A 26,255-nucleotide genomic window follows, 5' to 3' on the forward strand; every position below is an offset into this window, starting at 1 on the left:
TTCGTGTTCACGAACTGCACCTATGAGGTCGTCTGGGTTACAATAAAACATTTGGGGCAAAGAGTTGAACCCCTCTTCGCTCAGCTTGAAACGTCTTAGGCTTCTTGACTTGAGCCATAATTATTTTGGAGGAACAATCCCAACCTTTATCGAGTCATTCGCAAGCTTGGTTTATCTTGATTTATCTGACTCGGGATTTCAAGGAACCATTCCTTACCATATTGGAAACCTTTCGAATCTGCGCACATTAAGTATCAGAGGGCCGCTACTGGAGGTTGATAGTCTTGATTGGTTGTCTCATCTTTCGTGCCTGGAGCACCTAGACGTGAGTAAAGTGGATCTCGCCAAAGCTACAAATTGGTTGCAGGTTATAAATACACTCCCTTCTTTACTTGAGCTAAATTTTCGATCTTGCAGTCTTGGTATGATTGCTCCTTTAGATCATGTAAACCTTTCTTCTCTCACGGTTGTTGATCTTTCCATCAATAGTTTTCGAAATGCTACCATTCCAACTTGGATTTTCCAACTCGAGAGCTTACTTTTCTAAATGCAAGAGGGTGTGATTTTAGCGGTCCTATACCAAATTGCAGCAACATCACTAAGCTTCAGCACATCGGTCTTTCATGGAGTAGATTCGATACAGCCATACCAAATTGGGTTTACCTGTGCAACAATCTTGAGTTTGCAAACATGGGACAAAACTTTTTGCATGGAACGATTTCTGAATCCATAGCCAGTCTAACCTCCCTAAAATTCCTCGATTTATCCAGCAATCAGCTTTCGGGAAAAATATCACAAAAAATCGCAGTAATCATGTGCGATCTGCAAAACTTGGACTTATCCTATAATAAATTGGAGGGAGAAATACAAGATATACTTGGAAGCATGCCTAACTGTGACATAGCAGCTATGAAGACACTACAACTTCAGCACAACCAACTTTCCGGTCACTTGCCTGATATATTTGGAAAAGACTTTTTTTTTTCCAGCCGTCCATTGGTAGTCTTCACAGGTGAATTATTGAAACATTGAGGTAATATCCCAGAGAGATTATTGCCTGACAAATCTAATATTTGAAAAGAGCTTAGGTGGTAGAGTTGTGGAAGCAGTTTTCGACCCAACTTATTTGAACGTAAGATGAGAATTCTCAAATTTCGCAAACGTGTTCCCAACTATTCCGGTACATCTCCAACAAATTCGTTGTAGGAAATATCGATTTTGACTAATTGTGAGTAATTTTGCAATGAAGAAGGTATTTGTCTAGAGAAACTGTTATTGTACAACTTCACTGATGATAATGAACTAAGAAGTCCTATGGATTTTGGGATAATGTCTGACATCTTATTGTTTCTTAGATTCAAGAGACATTCTGATATTTTTCCAGATAATTTGTTTCCTTCTAAATTGCGAACTTTGAGGAACGACGAACCACAAAGGGCTTGTGTTATCCATACTGAAAATTAATTGTTTAAGAGATCTAGAGATTAAATTTTTCCTACTTGAGGCAGTGGGCCACTGAATCTGTTTGAACTCAAGAGTGTGTTCAGGGGAAAACCATTTTTCAAATCAATAATATTCCCATAAAATTGATTATGAGAGAGATCCAGTGACACACCAACTGAGCAAAACAGACTCAGTGGCCCACTGCCTTGAGTAGGAAAAATTTCATCATTGGATCTCTCTAACAAGTCATTTATAGGAGGGATAACATAAGCTCTTTGTGGTTCGTCGTCACTCGAGGTTCTTAATTTAGAAGGAAACAAATTATCTGGAAAAATAACATATTGTCTCATGAAGTTTGAGATGCTACGCTACTTGAATCTCGGAAAACAATAAGATGTCAGTCACAATCCCAAAATCCATTGGACTTCTTAGTTCATCATCATCATTAAAGTTGTATAACAACAATATCTCTGGACAAATATCTTTATCATTGCAAAATTGCTCACAATTAGTCAAAAACAATCTTTTCTACAACGAATTTGTTGGAGATGTACCGGAATGATTGGAAACACGCTTGCCAAATATGAGAATTCTCATCTTACGCTCAAATAAGTTGAGTCGAAAACTACTTCCATAACTCTACTTCCTAAGCTCTCTTCAAATATTGGATTTGTTAGACAATAATCTCTGTGAGATGTTACCTCATTGTTTCAATAATTTCACTGTGATGACTACCAATAGACGGCTGGAAAATCAAGAAAAAAGAGTCTTTGAGAGTTTCAAATATCGACCTATCAAAGCTAAAATAGCGCATTTGTCCATGCAAAAGGAAATGTATTGCATCACGACTCCACTCTTTTCTTAGCTACAAATATCGACCTATCAAAGAACAACTTTTCGGGAGAGATCCCCGAGGAGTTGACAAAGTTGGTGGTATTACGGTCACTCAATCTGTCACAGAATCGCCTGCAAGGATCGATCCCTGAAACCATTGGTAACATGTCGCAGTTGGAATCTCTTGATTTCTCACGGAACTTTCTCTCTGGTGAAATTACGAACAACATCTCAACTCTGTCTTCTTTGAATTTTCTGAATATGTTTTTCAACAACTTAATAGGAAAAATACCAAAAACACTCAACTCCAAAGCCTTTCTGATTCTAGCTTGATTGCAAACAATATGTGTAGCCTTCTGCTAACAAGTCGTTGCAACACCGATCATGCAAATGATACCCCTAATCAAGAAAATATCAACCACAATCACACGTCGAACTTTGAAGTTGATTGGTTTTTTTGTGTTCTTGGCTGCAGGATATGCAACAGGATTCTTATTGATCTGCATCACAATAATCTTTAACAAGACTTTTAGAGATGCATATTTTGGCTTTTTCTCAAACACATGGGACATGCTTTATATATGGTACAGGACTCGTTAAATGTTATGTATTGATCGAACTTGAGTATGGAAGTTCTGTGAATGGAATTTTGCAATAGAAAGTTTTCAAATTCGCTTTCTGTGAATATTGATGTTTGATGATTAAGTACTAGGCGAATCTATACTACGTAGAAAGATCTCACGGTTTTTGTTTTATATAAGATGATCAGTCGATCGTCTCATTTGAAAACAAAAAATATAAGGTCTATCAGTCGATCATCTTATACAAACACACCGAGAGATCTATTACCGATGTATAATAGACTCGCCTACTATTATAAATCTTAGTATTTGGTGCTATTTGGTGACATATCTTTGTAGATGCTTGATTTGCGCATTGCTTAGTTTCATATGACCCTAATATACAGGATAAAACTTATGAACATGCATGGTGAATGTCACTGAAAAATAAATTTAGAAACAAAATAATATTCTTCCCGAAAAATTTATTTATTAAATTTGTAGCTTTTTAATGTTCTCGTCCTATATTAAATTTGCTCACTTGATAAGAAGTATTCTGAACAATTAAATATTTTAATACTGATTCAATAAATATTATACAATCATGGGTAACTTGTTGGATATGACGCAATTATGAAGCACCAGCATTATTCCCAAACATTACTAAACCAAAAATATGTATTTATTATTATTTTATTTTAAATCTCATAAAGATATAATTTTTTTAAAAAAAAACTGAAGTGTAAATTTCATTCTAAAAAATAAAAGCTAAATTTTATTTTCTTCAATTTATTTTAAAATAGATTAAAGTATAGATGGAAAAAACAAACAAGCAAAGCGAAGTATATTAATTAGTATAATTTACATTATTCATAGATGTTAATTTATTTAAGTTAAAAATAAAATTGACACATAAACTCCCGTGAGATTGTTTCGCTATCAACAGTCAAATTTCACCAACATGCATGTCAGATGATAAATCTCGACAAGGAAAACGATAAAGTTTCATGGCTACCTCTTAATCTCAGAGTTCGAAATGTAACAGACAGACACTTGAATTTCTAAAATTTTTGTCAAATTCCAATTGACAGAAAGGAAAAACTTATGGCGTCGTTTATAAAGTTTATGAACCGATGAAATTTAATCAGGTCCAGACAAAGCTTTGACACAATATCATGAATACTCGAAACGACGTCTACTTTGATATATAGTGAATGCTTACCAATTGAGTTGCATCACATTTGGATTGAACTTCTCTGCAACTGCTACGGCTCACTGATTTTGTGCATGCATGCAGATGAGACCATGGCCGACTATACCGAACTCCGGGCTTGCTTATCTTTCCGAAGTGAAATCCAGAAGCTGCTCAAAGGAGTGCAGGATTATTGAGAAAGGATGGAACAATTATTTTGTCCAGGAATTTATTATATAATGATATATAAAAACAGAACCAAAATTTTACGAGCAAGTGGTAAAACATACTGAAGCGATGATGCTACTTTTCACCAATGTCAGAGCAGCTGATAGAATCATTAAAATCATCCTCATCCTCATGTAAGAGTAGATGCCCTGCAAGCCAACGGTTGGCTAGGGAATTTATTGACTCAAGTGAAATAAACAATCTTTATTTTAATATAATTTAATTTTTAATGGTTTCGTTATACTTTATCTGTATACCCATGCAAGCAGCATAGATAAAGTCCTTGATTATGCTTTAATACAAATGAATCGTAATTCGATGTTGAAACTCATTTGTAAACACTACATATTCTAAATTCGTTCCTAGTCGATTCAGCCGCCTAAAACATGGATAAAGGTCGCTTGAGCTCGAGACTAGCATCTGTGATGTTGTGTACTGCGTTTCTTGGTAAGGGCATAGAGATGTCCAAACATACAGATGGGTAGTCATATGATGATTATACCGAACAACCCTCCCTCGGACTTTCCAAGTGGTTATCATTCATCGAGAGGATAAGTTCGTGGTTATGATTGTACACCATTAGTCCTTACGACCCGGGACAACACTGAGGCTCTATATGCTAGGGCTGTGCTTTGACTCGTTTACCGGCTCCAGGAGAGTCATCAGGTGGCGAGGTTGGGCACAGTTGCGACACATATAGGAGCCAGTGCATTGTAGTCGGGGATTCACCGCTCACTTACGGGTGTGGATATCCTATGTGATCTAATGAAATAATAGTGCATGGAATCTCTGGCCAGAGTACGAGATGTACGTTGGAGAAAGAGTTCTCCAAATAGTACACGCGATGCCACTATTATAGTTATCACATAGTTATCGAATTAATATGCAACCCTCGATGAACCAATGGTTGCAGATTCGATCGGGATATATGAGATGAAGGGACCGTACTGTACGTTAATCATAATCGACTGGTTCTTGCAGGCACTATCAGTGATACCTAGGGGATCATGGGGCGATGCTACTAGACGCTCTTACCATGATCCGATGGGTGCTATCAGAAATGAGTTTTGACATTCTTGATCAAGGTGTTGATGAAAAGAATGGGGCTAACTAGGGTAAGCCCGAATAAAGGATTATGTCCTGAATCACAAAGAGTTGTGAGCCCACGGCTAGCTGTATCCCTGAACCATTGAGGGTCACACAAGTACTGGATTGTTTGTTCCCATTGAGAGAATAAATTCAAGGAGTTGAATTTATATTATGTTATAGTAAATTCAAGGAGTTGAATTTATGATAAATAAATCTTGAGAGAATAAATTCAAGGAGTTGAATTTATATTATGATATAGTAAATTCAAGGAGTTGAATTTATGATAAATAAATTTTGAGAAAATAAATTCAAGGAGTTTATGAATTTATAAAATTCGGAGAGAATAAATTCAAAGAGTTGAATTTATAAAATTTGATAATTTAATTTATAAAACTCAAATGTTGGGTTTATTAAATATTAAATTTTGGAGGTGATAAAAATTCAAGGAGTTGAATTCATAATTTAAATAATAAATTCAAATGTTGAATTTATAATGTATTTAATTTATTAAGCTCAAAAGTTGAGTTGATTAATTAATAAATTAAATATGGTGGATAATATGTTTAATGGGCTTGTAGGGGTACAAGTCCAACATATTAAATAATTAAAGTTTTAATGGGCTTTGATTAAATTAATTAAACTAGTTTGACTAGCCCAATTAATTAAATCAAGCTCATTAACGTTAATTATATATTTTAGGCAAATTCTAAAAACCTAGCCTCCACTAAGCATGGTGATTTTCGAGAATCACAATAATTATTCCTCCATATTTTAGTTTACTTAATTAATTAGATTAATTAAGTAAATGATGATTAAAGAAATATTAAGATTTCTTTATTCCCTTTTTGCATAAGATTCATTCGAGAGTTTCCAGAATTGAGAATTCTTTTTCGGCTCTTTCAATATGCAAAAATAATTTTGTACTCTCAAAAAGAATTTTTGAGCCGCCTCTCAATTATTTTCTCTCCTACGAAAAACTTCTTTTAATTCTCTAGTGCGAATTAGAAGAGGAACAAATCATCTAGTCGTGGACCTGATTAGAAGAAAGGAGTCTCTTAAAGAAAGTTCGTAGGGATTCATCAAGAGCTAGATCCGCTAATACCGGAGTAGTTGGAGCCACGTGATTTATTCACCAAAGGTATAATTTTTAGCCCCCTATGAATGTTTAAGTTAAAATCATACGAGCGTCCAAACAATTTTGATTGTCAAAATAAAATAAAATTTTAAAACTTCCGCTGCGTTTGGGCGTGTAGAAAACCAGATCCAACAGTGGTATCAGAGCCAGGTTTTCTGAATCGTATGATTTAAATTATATTGAATAATTTGTTTCTAACCACACAAGAAAATTTTCAGAAAAAATCGATGCACCATAAAATTATTTTTCGGAAAATCAAAAAAAAAAAAAAAATTCGCGATCTGCCCGGATTTGTTCCAGGCAGACCGCGCGGAGCGCGCAGCGCCCTGCGCGCAGAAGCGCGCAGCATGCGCGCGCGGCGTGCGCGCGCGGAGCGGCGCAGCGTGCGGAACGTCCGCACGCTGTGCGCCGCCCTGCGCGGCGCACAACGCGGCGCAGCGTGCGGAGCGTCCGCACGCTGCGCGCACAGGTGGCTGCCACTGCCCGAATCGTTCGGGCAGCGGGCGGGAAGCAAGGGCGACTGCCCGGGATCGTCTCGGGAAGCGTTCTGATTGGTGGGCTTGAATTTTTTGGGCCCGTGGTACAATTTTCTGATTTTTCAAAATTTTGGGTAAAATTGATATTTTTGAAAATTGGTTCAATTTTTATTTTGGAAAATTAATTTTTGAAAAATTTATAATTTTCTTGTAAAATAAATAATTAGAATATGATTTTAATTATTTATGGTAAAAATGAGTTTTTACAAGAAATCAATTATTATTGATTTAATTGGAAATTAAATAAAAGAGTTTATTTAATTTATTAAATTATTTAATAATTGTGGTGGTTATTGATAAAATTATTAGATATATGATTTATCAATTAATTAAATTGTTTAATTAAATTGATGTTAATATTTGATATTAAATGCATGAAGGATGATCGAGAGCCTTGACCAATGTGTTAGGTGTATGTTAGGATATTTTACTGTTTTTATTCAATTTTATAATATTTGATATTATTAAAGTGGGCCTGGTTTATGGCCCGTTCTCACCCCCATGAGATGTATCCCTTATGTGCCATGGCTATTCAAATGTAATAATTAGAAATAGTGGGAGATCAAGACTGGAAGATGGTGGGCCCGATGATCAAGATGAAGACATGTAAAATATTGGAAGCTTTTGTAATAAGTTGCATTTGCATCCCTGCATTCACCTAGGTTTGGACCTGGATCCATGTATGGCTCACATGGATCTAATAGTGTTGGCAATCGATCATCCTTATTTATTGTTGAATGACATATTATGATATATGCGATATATAGTAGTATGCATGTATGTATATTATTAGATAATATAGTTGCATGAATCCGGCAAACATACAAACTCGTGGCACACGATTTTTAAATTAAAATGATGAGACAATTTTAAAATTAAAATCCCTCATTTTGAATAAGATTCAAAATTTATATCAAACCGAAAAAGTAAAAATTAAAGGAGTTTAATTTTTCCTTGCCTTCCATCAACCGTGGTTGCATGTTGATCGCTACCCGCGGACAGTGTCTGGCTCATATTATTGGGGAGGCCTGGACGCCGGAAAGCTGTGACTTCCACCGGACATATGATGTGAATTGAGTGGAACTCCCATGACTTCGGCTCATATTATTGGGGGAACTCATGGCGACCGTCTACTACAATTCAATATTGATGGGTCAGTTTGACACGCGAAAATAAACGGCGTCATATTATTGGGTCCTTATTACACGTGAGGCAAAACATGCGGAGGTTGCATAGGGATGCAATTGGACTCTACCTTTTAGAAATTATAATTGGCTGATATTATTCGGGATTATAATTGGCTAATTGGACTTTACGTGCCTACTAAGGAAATACGATTTCCCTTTTTCATCAGAGGGTGGTGGAAATGTCAAAATAGTAGGAGGGTAATTTATAAAATGAAATCCATATTTTATATCTTAAAATTATTTTAAAATAATCAGCAACCATTATTCTGTTTCCGTATCAGTATATTTTCGATTTCGTCACATAATCAATTTTTATTATTAACAAGCTAACCGAATCTAATTTTCAAGACTGGTTGGGAAAATTGTTCTGAGTTCGGAGAAAATGGCATACACACTAATGTCAGTCCTGCTGAACTGACAAAACATGCAAGATGGTAGGACCATAGTATGCAAGCTAAAGTGTAACATGCTCGCTTTTACGTCAAATGAACTGTAGGGACAGTTTGAGGAAAATTTGAATGCTGCTGACATTCGAATGCTCGTGCAAGAGTTGCATGGTGCATGAAACTATGCACACCACTTTCAATGAGCTCATGACTACACGCACGCAAGACAGGGCTTTGGCCCATGAGCATGGTGTACGTATGACTGGGCTTGCTAAGAATGTGGTGTGTCTGGAATATGTGATTCCTAACGAGTTCCTAGATAACATCAATTTGTTATATTTCTCTTCCTCATTTGATGGGGTTATGGTGAATTGAATAAGATAGATGACAACCACAATATATACCACAAGTATCTAAACAATGATATATGGTATGCAATGCATGTATGTCGTGGAGGTATCAGGTCAAATGCCCATCCACTGAGCACATGTCAGAATCAATCGAATCGCTATCAAATCAAATCAATGCTCGAGCTGGCACACCGGCCGATATGAGAATACACATATGACAACGTCGACGAAGCGTCGTCAATCCCACATCTCATATCCAATCATATGGGGCCACAATTGTCTATGCTTTACGGGTCATATAATACCGGCATAGCGATTGTGTTCACAAACCCCGGAATCCAATCAAATCATATCAGGATATCCAAGGATCATAGCTCAACGTGCATGTCATGTATCGATGTATGCATAAAATGATGTGTGTTAACAAAACATATATTTTATACATCGATATTCAAATCATAATGTCATGTATGCCACATCAAATCATCAAATAGGCACATAGACACGTATTTCAATCCAATTCCAAACAAATCAATCCAATCATATATCATATAATACAGATACCTGTCGTATGTTACCCGGTCGCAACATACCTCAATTCTTCGTTCCAATTGATGTAGCCTGAAGATATTGATATAACACTTTATCTACATCAATAGCATATTCATTCCAATCAATAACATACTCCAAAATCATTAACATGAGTTTCAAATATCATTTGAAACTTCAAAAATTCATATCAAATCCAAATCATATCATAATTCAATTCCGACTTCGAATACGAGTTTATTGTCGGATATTCTACTACATATCAGAAATTCAACTTCAAATACATAATATTCCAGCACCTTGATATTTAAAGCTCATGGAACTGGAAGAAAATTACCTCAGTCAGAAGCCCTCAACGCGCAGATAACAAATATATAATTTGTTTCGCGTTTAGACTGCGTCTCGAAGTCGATTTGAACGATAGAAAATGAAAATCTCTCGTGTTTCCCTCGAAGCCTCTGAAATGAAATGAAAGAAACGGAGGAAAGAATTGTTCTTATCACCTCACCGCTACCGCGCTCGGGCGGTAGAATTCTCGCGCCCGAGCGCGAGACATTCTGCCCCCGGTTTCAACTTACACCGCGCTCGAGCGGTCAAAAATTACCGCTCGGGCGCGAGGTGTTCTGCCCGAATATCAAGTTTTCATTCCCTGGCGCTCGGGCGGTCATTTTCTACCGCCCGGGCGCCACATGTTCTGTACAAATTTTAAGTTTGTACTAAATTGGCGTCCGGCCTCTCAAATCAATTCGTACAACATCAATTCATATTCAATATTCATTTTCCAATTTCATTGTCATAATATACATCAAATGTATAATCACATGACAAGTTCATTAATTATCGATAATCATATGAGATTTACGATAATACGATACACGGTCCTTACATTTCTCCCCCACTTAAAAGATTTCGTCCTCGAAATCTCAAACATCTCTATATACATAACATTGGCAAACATATATATGTCACCAGTTATAGTACATATCAAAACTAAAATCAGAATAAGGATCAGAATACATCGAATACAATGGAACAGATGTCATAGAATCAAACAAATGTGGATACGAATCTCGCATCTTGCTCTCCAATTCCCACGTCGATTCTTCAACACCATGTCGTGTCCATTGCACTCGTACCAGAGGAATCGATTTATTTCTCAATATCTTTTCCTTTCGATCCATAATGCGAACAGGTTGTTCAACATAGGAAAGAGAAGGATCCAGCTCAACCTCATCAGGTGCAAGTACATGTGATGGATCAGGTTCATATTTCCTCAACATAGAAACATGAAACACATCGTGAATAGCAGATAGAGCTGGTGGCAATGCCAATCGATACGCAAGATCACCAACTCGATCCAGAATCTCGTATGGACCAACATATCGAGGAGATAACTTCCCTCGCATGCCGAATCGAACAGTGCCTCTAAAGGGAGATATCTTCAAAAACACTCTGTCACCTTTCTGGAATTCCAAGGGTCGTCTTCGTTTATTCGCATAACTCGTTTGACGATCCTGAGCAGCTTTCATCCGCTGCCGAATTAACTGAATCTTATCGTTCATTTCCTGTATCATTTCAGGTCCAGTCAATTGTTTCTCACCAATCTCATCCCAGAATAACGGTGATCTACATCGTCTCCCATATAGAGCTTCAAACGGAGCCATACCGATACTCGTCTGAAAGCTATTGTTATAAGAAAATTCAACCAATGGTAAGGCATCTTGCCATCCCATTCTAAAGTCCATCACCACAGCACGCAACATATCTTCTAACGTTTGAATCGTACGCTCGGTTTGGCCATCAGTTTGAGGATGATAAGCAGTACTCATAGCCAAACGCGTACCCATCGCTTCCTGGAAACTACCCCAGAATTTAGAAGCAAACCTGGGATCACGATCAGATACAATTGAGACTGGCACCCCGTGCAGTCTCACAACATTCTCAATGTATAAACGGGCCATTCTCTTATAAGAATAAGTCCGTTCATACGGAATAAAATGTGAAGATTTCGAAAGCCGATCAATAATCACCCAAATAGCATCACAGCCCTTGGGCGAACGAGGTAAATGAGTTACAAAATCCATAGCGATATGCTCCCAATTCCATTTCGGGATTTCAAGACTATGGAGCAATCCTCCAGGTTTCATTCTCTCGTCTTTCACTTGCTGGCAGACAAGACATTTAGAAATAAATTCAGCAATGTCCTTCTTCATACGTTTCCACCAAAATTGAGGTCTCAATGTCAAATACATCTTCCGACCTCCAGGGTGAATACTATATTTGCTACAATGTGCTTCTCGAAGAAGGGTAGATCTCAAATCAGAGTCATCAGGAACTACCAGCCGACCATTAAGTCGTAAAAAACCATCAGAAGAAATCTGAAATCCAGACTGATGTCCAGCAGATATAAGTTCTTTCGACTTTTGAATCTGAGCATCGCTTCGTTGGGCCTTTCGTATCTTCGATATCAAACTCGGCTCAATTTGCAATGCTGAGACAGTGACAGAATTCCAATTCGAGTGAAAAGTCCAACCAGAAGTACATATATCTTCATGTACCTTGGCGACACTGACAGAAGCTAGAACAGAATCATAAACTTTACGGCTCAGGGCATCCGCAGTAACATTCACCGATCCAGGATGATATTGAATCTCACAATCAAAATCCTTCAGGAGATCCATCCACCTGCGTTGCCTCATATTCAAATCAGATTGAGAAAAGAGATATTTCAGACTCTTATGGTCCGAATAGATAACAAACTTTTCTCCGTACAAGTAATGGCGCCAAATCTTCAAAGCGAACACAATGGCGGCCAATTCGAGATCATGAACAGGATAACGAGTTTCATGAGCTTTCAATTGACGAGACGCATAACCAACCACTTTGCCATGTTGCATCAGAACACAGCCCAACCCTTTACCAGACGCATCTGTACACACCACAAATCCTCCGGTACCTGAGGGAATAGTAAGCACAGGTGCTGTGGTCAATCTCGTCTTCAATTCAAGAAAACTAGCTTCACATTCATCTGACCAAATGAATCGCTGATTCTTCTGTGTCAGTTGAGTAATCGGTTTAGCTATTTTCGAAAATCCTTCAATAAAACGACGATAATATCCAGCTAAACCCATGAAGCTACGGATCTCAGGAACATTCGTAGGTCTCGGCCAATTCAATACAGCTTCGACCTTCGTAGGATCAACAGATATGCCATGTCTCGAAATGACGTGGCCCAGAAATACCACTTTGTCCATCCAGAATTCACATTTGGACAATTTGGCATACAAATGACTAGTACGAAGAGTTTGAAGTACCAGTCTCAGATGTTCAGCATGCTCCTTCTTCGATTTCGAATACACAAGAATATCATCAATGAAAACAATAACGAATCGGTCTAGATAATCACGGAAGACACGATTCATTAAATCCATAAAGATAGCAGGAGCATTCGTGAGACCAAAAGGCATAACCAAGAATTCATAGTGGCCATACCTCGTACGAAAAGCAGTTTTGGGCACATCTTCGTCTCGAACTCGTACTTGATGATACCCAGAACGAAGATCAATCTTCGAGTATACAGAAGTACCCTGAAGCTGATCAAACAAATCATCAATACGCGGAAGTGGGTACTTGTTTTTCACAGTAGCCCGATTCAGCTGCCTATAGTCGATACACATTCGCATCGTACCATCTTTCTTCCGAACAAATAAAACTGGAGCTCCCCAAGGTGATACACTCGGTCGAATATATCCCTTATCGAGAAGATCCTGTAATTGTTCTTTCAATTCTTTCAATTCCAATGGTGCCATGCGATAGGGAGCTTTAGATATAGGTGCAGTCCCCGGCACAAGATCAATACTAAACTCAACTTCTCGATGAGGAGGAAAATCAGGAATCTCATCGGGAAATACATCCGGAAATTCTTTCGCAACAGGAATCTCAGATAAGGAAGACTCCTTCTTCGAAATATCAATAGCGTAGATAAGATAACCCTCATCTCCGCTATTTAACAATCGAGACATCTCCAAGGAAGATACCAATGGAATTTTGGCTTGGGAACCCTTGCCATAAAAATTCCACTTGGGTCCATCAATCGGTCGAAATCGAACCACTCCATGACAACAATCAACAGTAGCTCGATTCGTCATCAAGATATCCATGCCAACAATACAATCAAAGTCGTGCATAGGGAGGACAATCAGATTCAGAAATATCACATTATCCTCGTATATCAGTACACAATTATGCACAACTTTCTCAGACAAAATAATCTTCCCTGCTGGCGTGGCTATCGACAAAATATCATACAACGGGGTACACTCAATATCGTGAGATGCAACAAATGCATGAGATATGAATGAATGAGATGCTCCTGTATCAAATAAAACACGTGCAGGATAATCGCAAAGCGTGCAAATACCTGCAATAACACCACCAGGAGCTTCTCTCGCCTGATCTTCAGTCATGACATACACTCTCACTTGAGGAGGAACTGGGGCACTCTGACCAACTGGTCCTCGATATCGTGGGACATTCGACTGCTGAAAAGATGGAACAGGAACAGCAGGTCTCGTCATACTAGAGCCACCTCTAAATCCTGGCTGGGGTTGAGCAGAAGTCGTACCCCTGTTCGGACATACTCGAGAGAAATGGCCTTCCTGCCCACATTGATAACAAGTACCAAACATACCTCGACACTGCTCGATAGTATGTTTGCCTCCACAATGACTACAGTAGGGAGCTATCACAGGACTCCCTCGCTGTGATCCACTAGAGCTCGAAGAAGACGAAGAAGCAGATCCAGTCTTCTTGAACTTCTTATCCCTCGGTCGCAAAGTAGGCTGCTGAGCTGACACCGGTGGTGGAGGAGTATACTATGGACCTCCCCGCCTAAGTCCAGCCTCGGCTGCCTTGGCTCGTTCAACTGCCTCTGCGTAGCTGGTAGGCAATCCAAAAACAACATATGTATACAAGACAGGATGTAAACCATTTACAAACCTGTTATATTTTGCCCTCGCATTCCCAGCTACGTGAGGTGCATACTTCAACAAAGTAGAAAACTTTGAAGCATACTCTGCAACAGACATTGTTCCCTGCTGCAGATTATTAAATTCATTCTCCTGAGCAGTATAATAAGAAGGAGGGGAATACTGCTCCAAAAACTGGGCCTTGAAGACATCCCATGTGACTTCAGTCCCGGCCTCTTTCAATCCAATCTCAGCGGCTTCCCACCAAGATTTAGCTCGGTCTTTCAACTGATAGAGAGAAAGTTTCAGTCTCCGAGCCTTGGAATACTCAACAATATTAAACAAGTGCTCGATATCCTTCAGCCAGGCCTCAGCTCTTTCAGCACTCTCAGTGCCAAAGAACTTCGGTGGTTTCAGATCCTGAAATCGAGCCATCACAACATCCATGGACAATCCTTCAAATTGCCCAACAATCCTCTCAGTACTGCTACTCGCAGTTTCATTTGTGTGATCCATCTACAAATCAAAAGATGAATATCACAATTTCATATCAATTTCATAATCTCGTCGTCTCATATCATTATCTCATATCATCAATCTCATCAGATACTTACTCAAATCAAATCATATAAGAGCAAGTAATACAAATAAGTCAAACACATACGCACAATTCATTTGTGCCTATTCAAGTGTACACAAGACTCAACAGAGCATTCCCAGCTATGCTCTGATACCATCTAGTGTGGGGTCCTTAACTCCTAATCGTTATTACAATGCAATCTGATTAGGGTTTAATTAATCACAGTGGAAAACGGGTTTAAAATTTCTTTACAATGAGCCCAAAATATCTTTTCTGATATTTAAATACTAAAAATAGTATCTAAATTCAAATCATAAAACATGCCCACACGAAATCAAAACCAATCATATACAAACATCTCATATCCTCGGGACATGCCCCGGTATATAGATACATATACATATATACTGGGAACAAGACAAAAACATAAACCTCAGCCCAAGCTGTGGCTCCCACCAGAAGTACCCTCTCTGGTCTCCTGATATCCTGGAGTACCTGCCATTGTCCACACACAAAGACAACAACAGCCCCCCTTGGGGGTGAGCAAAGCTCCGTATGGAACAACCAATCATATATACCACAGATATCTAAACAATGATATATGGTATGCAATGCATGTATGTCGTGGAGGTATCAGGTCAAATGCCCATCCACTGAGCACATGTCAGAATCAATCGAATCGCTATCAAATCAAATCAATGCTCGAGCTGGCACACCGGCCGATATGGGAATACACATATGACAACGTCGACGAAGCGTCGTCAATCCCACATCTCATATCCAATCATATGGGGCCACAATTGTCTATGCTTTACGGGTCATATAATACCGGCATAGCGATTGTGTTCACAAACCCCAGAATCCAATCAAATCATATCAGGGTATCCAAGGATCATAGCTCAACGTGCATGTCATGTATCGATGTATGCATAAAATGATGTGTGTTAACAAAACATTTATTTTATACATCGATATTCAAATCATAATGTCATGTATGCCACATCAAATCATCAAATAGGTACATAGACACGTATTCCAATCCAATTCCAAACAAATCAATCCAATCATATATCATATAATACAGATACATGTCGTATGTTACCCGGTCGCAACATACCTCAATTCTTCGTTCCAATTGATGTAGCCTGAAGATATTGATATAACACTTTATCTACATCAATAGCATATTCATTCCAATCAATAACATACTCCAAAATCATTAACATGAGTTTCAAATATCATTTGAAACTTCAAAAATTCATATCAAATCCAAATCATATCATAATTCAATTCCGACTTCGAATACGAGTTTATTGTCGGATATTCTACTACATATCAGAAATTCAACTTCAAATACATAATATTCCAGCACCTTGATATTTAAAGCTGATGAACTGGAAGAAAATTACCTCAGTCAGAAGCCCTCAACGCGCAGATAACAAATATATAATTTGTTTCGCGTTTAGACTGCGTCTCGAAGTCGATTTGAACGATAGAAAATGAAAATCTCTCGTGTTTCCCTCGAAGCCTCTGAAATGAAATGAAAGAAACGGAGGAAAGAATTGTTCTTATCACCTCACCGCTACCGCGCTCGGGCGGTAGAATTCTCGCGCCCGAGCGCGAGACATTCTGCCCCCGGTTTCAACTTACACCGCGCTCGAGCGGTCAAAAATTACCGCTCGGGCGCGAGGTGTTCTGCCCGAATATCAAGTTTTCATTCCCTGGCGCTCGGGCGGTCATTTTCTACCGCCCGGGCGCCACATGTTCTGTACAAATTTTAAGTTTGTACTAAATTGGCGTCCGGCCTCTCAAATCAATTCGTACAACATCAATTCATATTCAATATTCATTTTCCAATTTCATTGTCATAATATACATCAAATGTATAATCACATGACAAGTTCATTAATTATCGATAATCATATGAGATTTACGATAATACGATACACGGTCCTTACATCCAACATATTAAATAATTAAAGTTTTAATGGGCTTTGATTAAATTAATTAAACTAGTTTGACTAGCCCAATTAATTAAATCAAGCTCATTAATGTTAATTATATATTTTAGGCAAATTCTAAAAACCTAGCCTCCACTAAGCATGGTGATTTGCGAGAATCACAATAATTATTCCTCCATATTTTAGTTTACTTAATTAATTAGATTAATTAAGTAAATGATGATTAAAGAAATATTAAGATGTCTTTATTCCCTTTTTGCATAAGATTCATTCGAGAGTTTCCAGAATTGAGAATTCTTTTTCGGCTCTTTCAATATGCAAAAATAATTTTGTACTCTCAAAAAGAATTTTTGAGCCGCCTCTCAATTATTTTCTCTCCTACGAAAAACTTCTTTTAAAATCTCTAGTGCGAAGTCGTGGACCTGATTAGAAGAAAGGAGTCTCTTGAAGAAAGTTCGTAGGGATTCATCAAGAGCTAGATCCGCTAATACCGGAGTAGTTGGAGCCACGTGATTTATTCACCAAAGGTATAATTTTTAGCCCCCTATGAATGTTTAAGTTAAAATCATACGAGCGTCCAAACAATTTTGATTGTCAAAATAAAATAAAATTTTAAAACTTCCGCTGCGTTTGGGCGTGTAGAAAACCAGATCCAACACCTCATTGCCAGTAGGAGGTTCTAACACACTCAAAGCATTCCTTTGGAGCTTGACCTCAACCCCATTCTTCAAAACCTGGTTAAACGAATAAAAGGAAGAGGACAAAAGATGAAGCAGAGAAGAAACCGAACCATGAAAAAAAAAAACAAAAACAAAAACAAAAACAAAAGTGTACTTTCAAAGAACCACGCTGGACAGAAGTAGTTAATATTGCTTTCTTCCATATGCGTTTAAAAAGCTGATTGAATAAAAGGAAACTATCATCTTCGGGATTAAACATTCCCAGTTGCGCACAGCATTAGCAATTCAATGGGCTATTTGCCATTTTAGGAGACATGATAATAGTGAATTATCAGACAAATAATACGTGAGTGAGAAGAAGCTATACTCTAATGTGATGAAAAGTAAGCAAGGATGAATGGTCAAACATGGGCAGTAACGCAGCATATAGTTCTATTTAACAAGTTTGGTGAAAGAATCTATAATATTTCGAATTTTTTTAATCTTTTTCATTTTTAGTATATAATGTCATTTTCTAATAATATATGAGGACTTCCGTGTGATATTGGCTTCTTTTTTTTTTTAGTAACAGATAATTTCTTTATATCAAATCAGTTCTTACAGAGAAGCATTACAAACGAATGAGATTATCCTCCCAAATAAAGTCAAGCCTAACTAAAAGTTGAGCAATAATGCTAATCACTCTGTTTTTGAAGAAAAAAAAATTACATTTTGACTTAAAACTCTTTAACTTTTTTCGAAAAAATATATTTTATTGAATGAATTCTTTTTTTAAACCATTTTCTTAATAATATGATTTAAGAATAATTTCTTAAATTTATTTCAGTGTAATTTCCTCCATTTTTTTTTTTAAAAAAAAACGCTCATTATATTATGTTCTATGTATTGATGTCTCGATTTCTTCATCTTTTTGTTGTTTGTTATCTTTTTATTTTTAAAAATAAAATAACATTTAATATACTAATTATATAAAAAAGTTATTATATACTGGTAGGTACAACACTAGTGGAATTGGAATTTGGAATATCAAATTTTCAACCCTCCATCCTCTGTACTCTACCTGGTGCAGTTGTCCGAGGACTCCAATTCAATCCCGATTCCTTGTTTCGCGTCTCTGGCTGGAAGTAGAATCAGATCGTGAAGCCGTTTTCTTTGCAGCATTTCTGGTCTCCGAGGAAGAAAACCCTAGTTTCTTTTTATGAAATAATTTTTCAGACAAATTCAAATAGAGGGGGAGAGAAGATGTCTCTAACGAGGGTGAAGATGTCGGAGGAAGTGTGGTTGACATGTCTGACTCATGCATTGTCAACTGAGACTGAGGAGATCATGGGCCTTCTTCTTGGTGACATCAAGGTTTTTTTTTAAAAAAAAATTATCTCTTTTCGCCTTTTTTGTGGATTTTTAGCTTTTAGCTGTATTCTAAATTGATGGTGCGGGGGAAGATTGTATTTTTTTGGTGTTTTACTGCTGGGTTCCCTAATTCTTGTTTCACAGCTTTTTCTTTCAGTATTTTTTTAATTGAAGTAGAGTCATTGAGTGAGTTTGGGATCGAGCTCGGAAAGAATAGAGATTTTTGTAATATGTTGTTGTATATGTTCTCATGGCACAGAATTTAAAGGCAATCAGGAGTTAGCTTTATATGCTTTTTACCTCTGCATTTAGTGTACCTATTGATGCAAAATTTGTTTCAGAACACGGGTTATGACAGTATATTTTGGGTTGAATTCTGAAATTGTTACTAGAAAAGGAAAATTTGTCCCCCCTTAATGCTCTGAAATTGTTATGACAGTATATTTTGGGTTTAACACGGGTTATGACAGTATATGCTTTTAGCTCTGCATTAAGTATACCTATCAATGCAAATTTTGTTTCAGAACACGGGTTATGATAGTATATTCTGTGTTGAAATACGGTCAATTTGTCCCCCCTTAATGCTCTGAAATTGTTACTAGAAAAGGAAAATTTCAACTCCTTTTAATCTTGTATATCTGTCTGTCACTGGATGTTTGTAGCGGTTGTAACTGCAGCTGCTGACTTATGGTGTCAATCTGTGCTCTGCTAAATTTACTTGGTTAAAGTCTAAATGCAATCTTTTTTTGCAAGCAAAGTAGAAATTTAGTTACTTGTTTCTGTTCAGCATTCAAGGAATGGTAATGTAACTGCATTCATATGGGGAGCTCTGCCACAACCACGTTCTGATCGGCAGAAAGACAGAGTAGAAACTAATCCGGAGCAGCTGACTGCTGCATCAGCTGAAGCTGAGATATCCTTTTCTCTATTTTTAATATCATTGAGCTCATGAATCTGAATGAGTGATGATTACAAAAGAACTGTGTTTCCTTTAATCGTTGAATCTTACGCTGCAACAAGCAATGGACTTTTCTATGTTCTATGTTCCCAGAGAAATTCCAGAGGGAAAAACTAGTAATTAAGGCAGCTGTTTTCTCAAATGACGGTTGCGTGTATAATTTTTTAAGAAATCAAATGGCATGTAAGTAAACATGGGCCCGCTTCTATTTTATATTTAGAGAAAATCTGTACTTTTTTTGTTTTTCCTAGCTGGTTTTTATTAAGTTAGAGTTACTGATGGCATGAAGTTGATTTCATCTAAATAAACAGCCTCTTATGGCCTTTACTGTGCCACTTGTAGGCAATTTCGTGGTCGTGGCTCTTGGTGCCTATCGGCTTGTATATTTTCTTTTGTGAGTATAAATTATAAAATGAATTTGTAAATTAACTTTATAGCACAGAATGACAATAGCGACAGGAACTACAACCAGAGTGATTGATTGGTATCATTCCCATCCTCATATCACAGTACTTCCTTCTCATGTTGGTGAGTTTTAATTTGGTACAAAATTATAAATTCTTCTGTTGTAACGATTTGGTTTTTCATCTGATGATTTTTTTCATCGAGTGAATGGGGCATGATTATATCCAGAAAGCAATAGCGATTCCGTAATGATCTTCGCATGGGTTTGCTATTGCCTGTATGTTGACAAATGGTTAATTTATGCTGGCAAATAGTGTGATTTTCAAGTTTTGGTCATAATGGAAAAAAATTTATTTTGTCATTTGTTTCCGAGCATTGTTTATTAAGGTTAATGAATCTCAACTTTGCAGATGTTCGGACCCAGGCTATGTACCGACTATTGGATTCTGGATTTGTTGGGTTGATATTTTCTTGTTTCAGTGAAGATGCCCAAAGGTTAGGGTGAATCAGATAGTCCATGAGAAAGTAACTCTGCTAAATTTTCTTTCCGATGTTTAATTCAAATAAATATTATAGGTTGGAAGGATTCAAGTCACTGCTTTTCAGCATTTTGTATTGCTCCGTTTATTGACCATATAATTTCAATGCATCTCTGTAGGGATGGTTAAGTTCACCCTCTTTCTTTCATTCATCACACTTCGACATATCAAGCTTCCATTTGCAAAATGATTGAATATTGGTACGAGACCAAAAGGTCCTTCTTTTCCCTTATCTTGATAGCTTGTTGTCTTGCTAATAATTGTTTTGTTTCACAAAATCTGCAGCTCGAGTCCCGCCATGAGTGCTCTCCAAGATCGCTTGAGAGAGAATGAAATTCAGGTAACAGTCTGCTGAATATAGTGTTTCATAAGAACGAATAAAACCAATCAACTTCAGAGTTTGACTTGTGATTGTGGTTGATATTTTCTTGATTAGGGGTATCATTTGCATGATCGGTGTTGCAACGATTTGTTAGCGGATGCCACACAGATTGTTTCCAATGAAGCTAGAATCAGGAAGGCTTTGGAGGTGAGTACTTTCTGGTATTCTTCCTGTTAAGTTGTTGAAATACAGATTCAGAAAATTCAAAGAATACAGAGTTGAGATGTCCGGAATTTCACTAGAGAGAGAGAGTTCCGTGAGAAATCAAGAGATTCCAACTGTGACATGTTACCAATGATTTCACGGATTGATCCTTGCAGGGGATTCTGTGACAGATTGAGTGACCTTAATACCACCAACCTTGTCAACTCCTCGGGGATCTCTCTCGAAAAGTTGTTCTTTGATAGGTCGATATTTGTAACTAAGAAAAGAATGGAGTCGTAATGTATTACATTTCTTTTTTCATGGACAAATGAGCTATCTGATAAAAAAGAAGACTAAAAGAAAATCTCGAAGACGTTTTTTTTAATTTTCCAGCCATCCATTGATAGTCATCACAGTGAAATTATTGAAACAATGAGGTAAAATCCCAGAGAGATTATTGTCTAACAAATCCAATATTTGAAGAGAGCTCAGGTGGTAGAGTTGTGGAAGCAGTTTTCGACTCAACTTATTTGGGCGTAAGATGAGAATTCTCAAATTTGGCAAGCGTGTTCCCAACCATTCGAGTACATCTCCAACAAATTCGTTGTAGGAAAGATCGATTTGACTAATTGTGAGAAATTTTGCAATGAAAAAGGTATTTGTCCAGAGAAATTTTATTATACAACTTCAATGATGATAATGAACTAAGAAGTCCTATGGATTTTGGGATGGTGCGTGACATCTTATTTTTTCCGAGATTCAAGAAGCGTAAACATCTCAAACTTCGTCAGACAATCGGATATTTTTCCAGATAATTTGTTTCTTTATAAACTAAGAACCTCGAGCGACGACGAACCACAAAGGGCTTGTGTAATCCCTCCTGAAAATGAATAGTTCGAGAGATCTAGCGACAAAATTGTTCCTACTCAAGCAGTGGGCCACTGAATCTGTTTGAACTCAAGAGTGTGTTCAAGGGAAAACCATTTTTCAAATCAATAATATTGTCATAAAGCTGATTATGAGAAAGCAACAATTGACCAAAACAAACTAGGAATATGATCAAAGATTAATCTAGTACCAGAAAAGTCGAGAACTTCAATGTGCTCCTTTTTTTGTCCCGAGCCATATGGGTAACTGATTAGTGCCTAAGCTCCACGATTGGGCTAACTTTCAAAGTAAAATGGTTCCCGGAAGCTTCAAAAATTGTTAATTTTGTAAGATTTTAAAAATGGTTTTCCTTAACAATCCCTTCTATTGGCGTGTTACTGGATCTTTCTCACAATCAATTTTATGGGAATATTACTGATTTGAAAAATGGTTTTCTCTGAACATATTCTTGAGTTCAAACAGATTCAGTGGCTCATTGTCTCGATTAGGAAAAATTTAATCGCTAGATCTCTCAAATAATTCATTTTGCGGAGGGATAACACAAGCCTTTGCGGTTCGTCGTTGCTCAAAGTTCGTAATTTAGAAGGAAACAAATTATCTGGAAAAATACCAGATTGTCTCATGAAGTTTGAAATGTTACACTACTTGAATCTAGGAAGCAATAAGATGTCAGGCACTATCCCAAAATCCATAAGACTTCTTAGTTCATTATCATCATTGAAGTTGTACAATAACATTTTCTCTAGACAAATACCTTCTTTATTGCAAAATTAGTCAAAATTGATCTTTCCTGCAACAAATTTGTGGAGATGTACCGGAATGGTTGAGAACACGCTTGCCAAATATGAGAATTCTCATCTTAAGCTCAAATAAGTTGAGTCGAAAACTGCTTCCACAACTCTTCCACCTGAGCTCTCTTCAAATATTGGATTTTTCAGACAATAATCTCTTTGGGATATTACCTCATTGTTTCAATAATTTCACTGTGATGACTCCCAATGGATGACTGGAAAAAAAAGTGTCTTTTGAGGTTTTTTCTTGATCTTCTTTTTTATCAGATAGCTCATTTTTCCATGAAAAAAGAAATGTATTACATTACGACTACATTCTTTTCTTAGTTACAAATATCGACCTATCAAAGAACAAATTTTTGTGAGAGATTCCCGAGGAGTTGACAAAGTTGGTGGTATTAAGGTCCCTCACCACAGAATCGCCTGAAAAGATCGATCCCTGAAACCTTTAGTAACATGTCGCAGTTGGAATATCTTGATTTCTCACGGAACTTTCTCCACGGTGAAATTCCGGACAACATCTCAACTCTCTTTTTTTTTTTGAATTTTCTGAATCTGTCTTTCAACAACTTAACAAGAAAAATACCAGAAAGCACTCAACTCCAAAGCCTTCCTGATTCTAGCTTAATTGGAAACAATCTGTGTGGCCTTCCGCTAACAAGTCGTTGCAACACTGATCATGTAAATGATATCCCTAATCAAGAAAATATCAACCATGATCACACGTCGAACTCTGAAGTTGATTGGTTTTATGTGTTCTTGGCTTCCGGATATATAACAGGATCCTCAGTGGTCACATTAATCTTTAACAAGACTTTTAGAGATGCATATTTTAGCTTTTTCTCGAACACATGGGACAGGCTTTATGTATGGTGCATGACTCGCTAAATGTTAGGTATTGATCCAACTTGAGCGTGGAAGTTCTGTGAATGGATGTTTGTTATAGAATGTTTTCAAATTGGCTTTATGTGAATATTTATGTTTGATGATTAAGTAATGGGTGAGTTTGTACTACACTGAAAGTAGATATCACGGTTTTTGTTTTATATAAGATGATCAACCGATCTTCTCATTTGAAAACACAAAATATAAGGCCTATCAATTGATCATCTTATAAAAACATACCGAGAGATATACTATCGATGTATCATAGACTCACCCTTAGTTACTGTCATAAATCTTAGTATTTGGTGACATAGATTTGTAGATGCTTAATTTGCGCATTGCTTAGTTTCATGTGACCCAAGTATATATGTATAGGATAAAACTTACGAATTGGCATGGTGAATGTCACTGAAAATTAAATTAAGAAACAAAATATTATTCTTCACGAAAAATTTATTTATTAAATTTGTACCTGTTTAATAATCTTGTCATATATTAAATTTTCTCACTTGATAAATAAGTATTCTAAACAATTAAATACTGTAATACTGATTAAATAATTAATATATAATCATGGGTAATTTGTTGGATATGACACAATTATGAAGCACTAGCATTATTCCAAAACAGCTTAACCGTCAACTACATGGATTCAAATAATAATAAATAAGCAGCATGGTTTGCTAACATAGTAGTAAAGAGTGCCGATGTCACGTCCTGTGACTGGAGCGTACGACACCGACGTTATTTAACACTTCAACATCGAAATAAAAAAATCTTGTAGTAGTAGGTAATAATTAAATCAATCTATTTTATAAAAATCATTGTCTTTATCATGCAAGAAATTAAAAGAGTAATAGATATATGTATTGGATAAAAACTTATAAATAGAAAAGGATATATAATTTTTTTTTAAAAAAAAATCGAAAAATAAAGCATGTAAATGTATCAATTTTGACACAACTTATAGTCATTTCCTAGGCATTTTCCAGTGTCTATTTATTCCTAGCTTGTCTTCATCGATAATCTTCCTTAGCCTTGATTAGCCTTTTTAACTAGCCATTATGCAGCCATGATAATTTTATCTTGATAAGTTTATCATAATTTGAAATTCAAAATATTTCACCAAGCTACAATTTAAATTCAAACTTATTCGATGATTATACAATCTCTATAAATAGTGGTGTTTGGGATCCCTAATAATATGTTTGGACAAGTAAAAAAAGGATTTGGAATTGGAATTGGAATTGGAATTGGATTTAAAATCCATGGGTTTGAAAATCTATTTGGGTGTTTGGTAAAAATTTTAAATGTAAATTGGAATCTGTTTTAATCATTAAAACTAATTTATTCTATATTAAAAAAATATTGTATTACTATTTTTTAATATGATTTGTTTATTAACAATATTTATATAACTATTCCTATTTTTTTATCAAGAAAATTTTTTTTGGAACATATAAAAAATTTAATTGAATAATTTTTGTAATAAATGCAAAAATTATCAAGTTTATCATTAAAAATTAATTTATCAAACTTGGATAAATTAAGTTTTTACTATTAAAACAACAATTTTTTTAATATAAATGTCTTATTTATAGAACTTTTTAACATAAAAATATTTAAAATTCATTTTGAAATAATTTCCTCAAAAATATATATATGATATAAATGTTTGTGAATTGATAATATATATTTTTTGGATAAATGATAGTTTATAAAATCTGAGAAGAATATTTAAAATTTATAAGCAAGTTATAAAAATTTATTAGTAGAAATATTTTTATTTCTTTTCACGACTTATTTTACAAAGATAACGCAGGATCATCAATTGTGAGATTTGGAGTACATCTTGAAGAAATTCAAGGAGTTGTTCAAAACGTTCTTCATATTCAATGAATGAAGGTAACATTCGATCTATTTTTCCGAATCAAATATCATGTCATTAAGTTTAAAACACGAATAAATTTATTACAACAAACACTAACATATATCCATAATCTTATTGAAACACACAATATTGCTCCAATATGATAGAAATATCATGCAACCGTACTTATATTTCCCCAATCTCTCATTTTTTTATCTTGAAGATACACACCATCATCACGAGCATACCAAAGGCACTTGTTCAAACGGCATGTCGGAACCAGTGTATCAGTAAATGATACGAAACGTACTTGTTTCGACCCCCACACGAAATGGCAAAAACAAGCCTTGGGGTCCTGGGGAAGAT

General features: G+C 36.3%; 1 protein-coding gene and 1 long non-coding RNA gene across 3 annotated transcripts; one reads left to right on the forward strand and one right to left on the reverse strand.

Moving 5' to 3' along the window:
• Positions 1 to 861: 861 nt before the first annotated feature.
• LOC140819847 (uncharacterized) lies at positions 862 to 24,453 on the reverse strand. The gene is made up of 2 exons (XR_012115297.1): positions 24,330 to 24,453; positions 862 to 3,173 (listed from the first exon to the last, which is right to left on the reverse strand). It is a non-coding gene; the product is annotated as an uncharacterized lncRNA (long non-coding RNA).
• On the forward strand, positions 18,658 to 21,784 carry LOC140819846 (uncharacterized). 2 transcript variants are annotated; one of them, XM_073180085.1, is made up of 8 exons: positions 18,658 to 19,030; positions 19,815 to 19,940; positions 20,426 to 20,513; positions 20,801 to 20,884; positions 21,047 to 21,129; positions 21,215 to 21,269; positions 21,366 to 21,458; positions 21,632 to 21,784. In XM_073180085.1, the coding sequence occupies exons 1-5, from the start codon at positions 18,920 to 18,922 to the stop codon at positions 21,121 to 21,123; spliced, it is 486 nt and encodes a 161-aa protein (XP_073036186.1). In that variant the 5' UTR covers positions 18,658 to 18,919; the 3' UTR covers positions 21,124 to 21,129; positions 21,215 to 21,269; positions 21,366 to 21,458; positions 21,632 to 21,784. The 2 variants fall into 2 exon arrangements, with proteins under 2 accessions (XP_073036186.1, XP_073036187.1); XM_073180086.1 differs by having other exon boundaries at positions 18,659 to 19,030; positions 20,801 to 20,885; positions 21,049 to 21,129; positions 21,366 to 21,784.
• Positions 24,454 to 26,255: the final 1,802 nt, after the last annotated feature.

The sequence above is a fragment of the Primulina eburnea genome, chromosome 18, assembly GCF_022965805.1.
Source record: "Primulina eburnea isolate SZY01 chromosome 18, ASM2296580v1, whole genome shotgun sequence".
NCBI classification, from domain to species: Eukaryota; Viridiplantae; Streptophyta; class Magnoliopsida; order Lamiales; family Gesneriaceae; genus Primulina; species Primulina eburnea.

What these genes read in the sequence shown, in the direction of transcription:
- LOC140819846 (XM_073180085.1), top strand. Translation starts at nt 18,920, where the DNA reads ATGTCTCTAACGAGGGTGAAGATGTCGGAGGAAGTGTGGTTGACATGT. An exon ending in AGTACTTCCTTCTCATGTTG is followed by an intron (nt 20,514 to 20,800) that starts GTGAGTTTTAAT and finishes TCAACTTTGCAG; the next exon opens with ATGTTCGGACCCAGGCTATG. An exon ending in TTTCAGTGAAGATGCCCAAA is followed by an intron (nt 20,885 to 21,046) that starts GGTTAGGGTGAA and finishes ATGCATCTCTGT; the next exon opens with AGGGATGGTTAAGTTCACCC.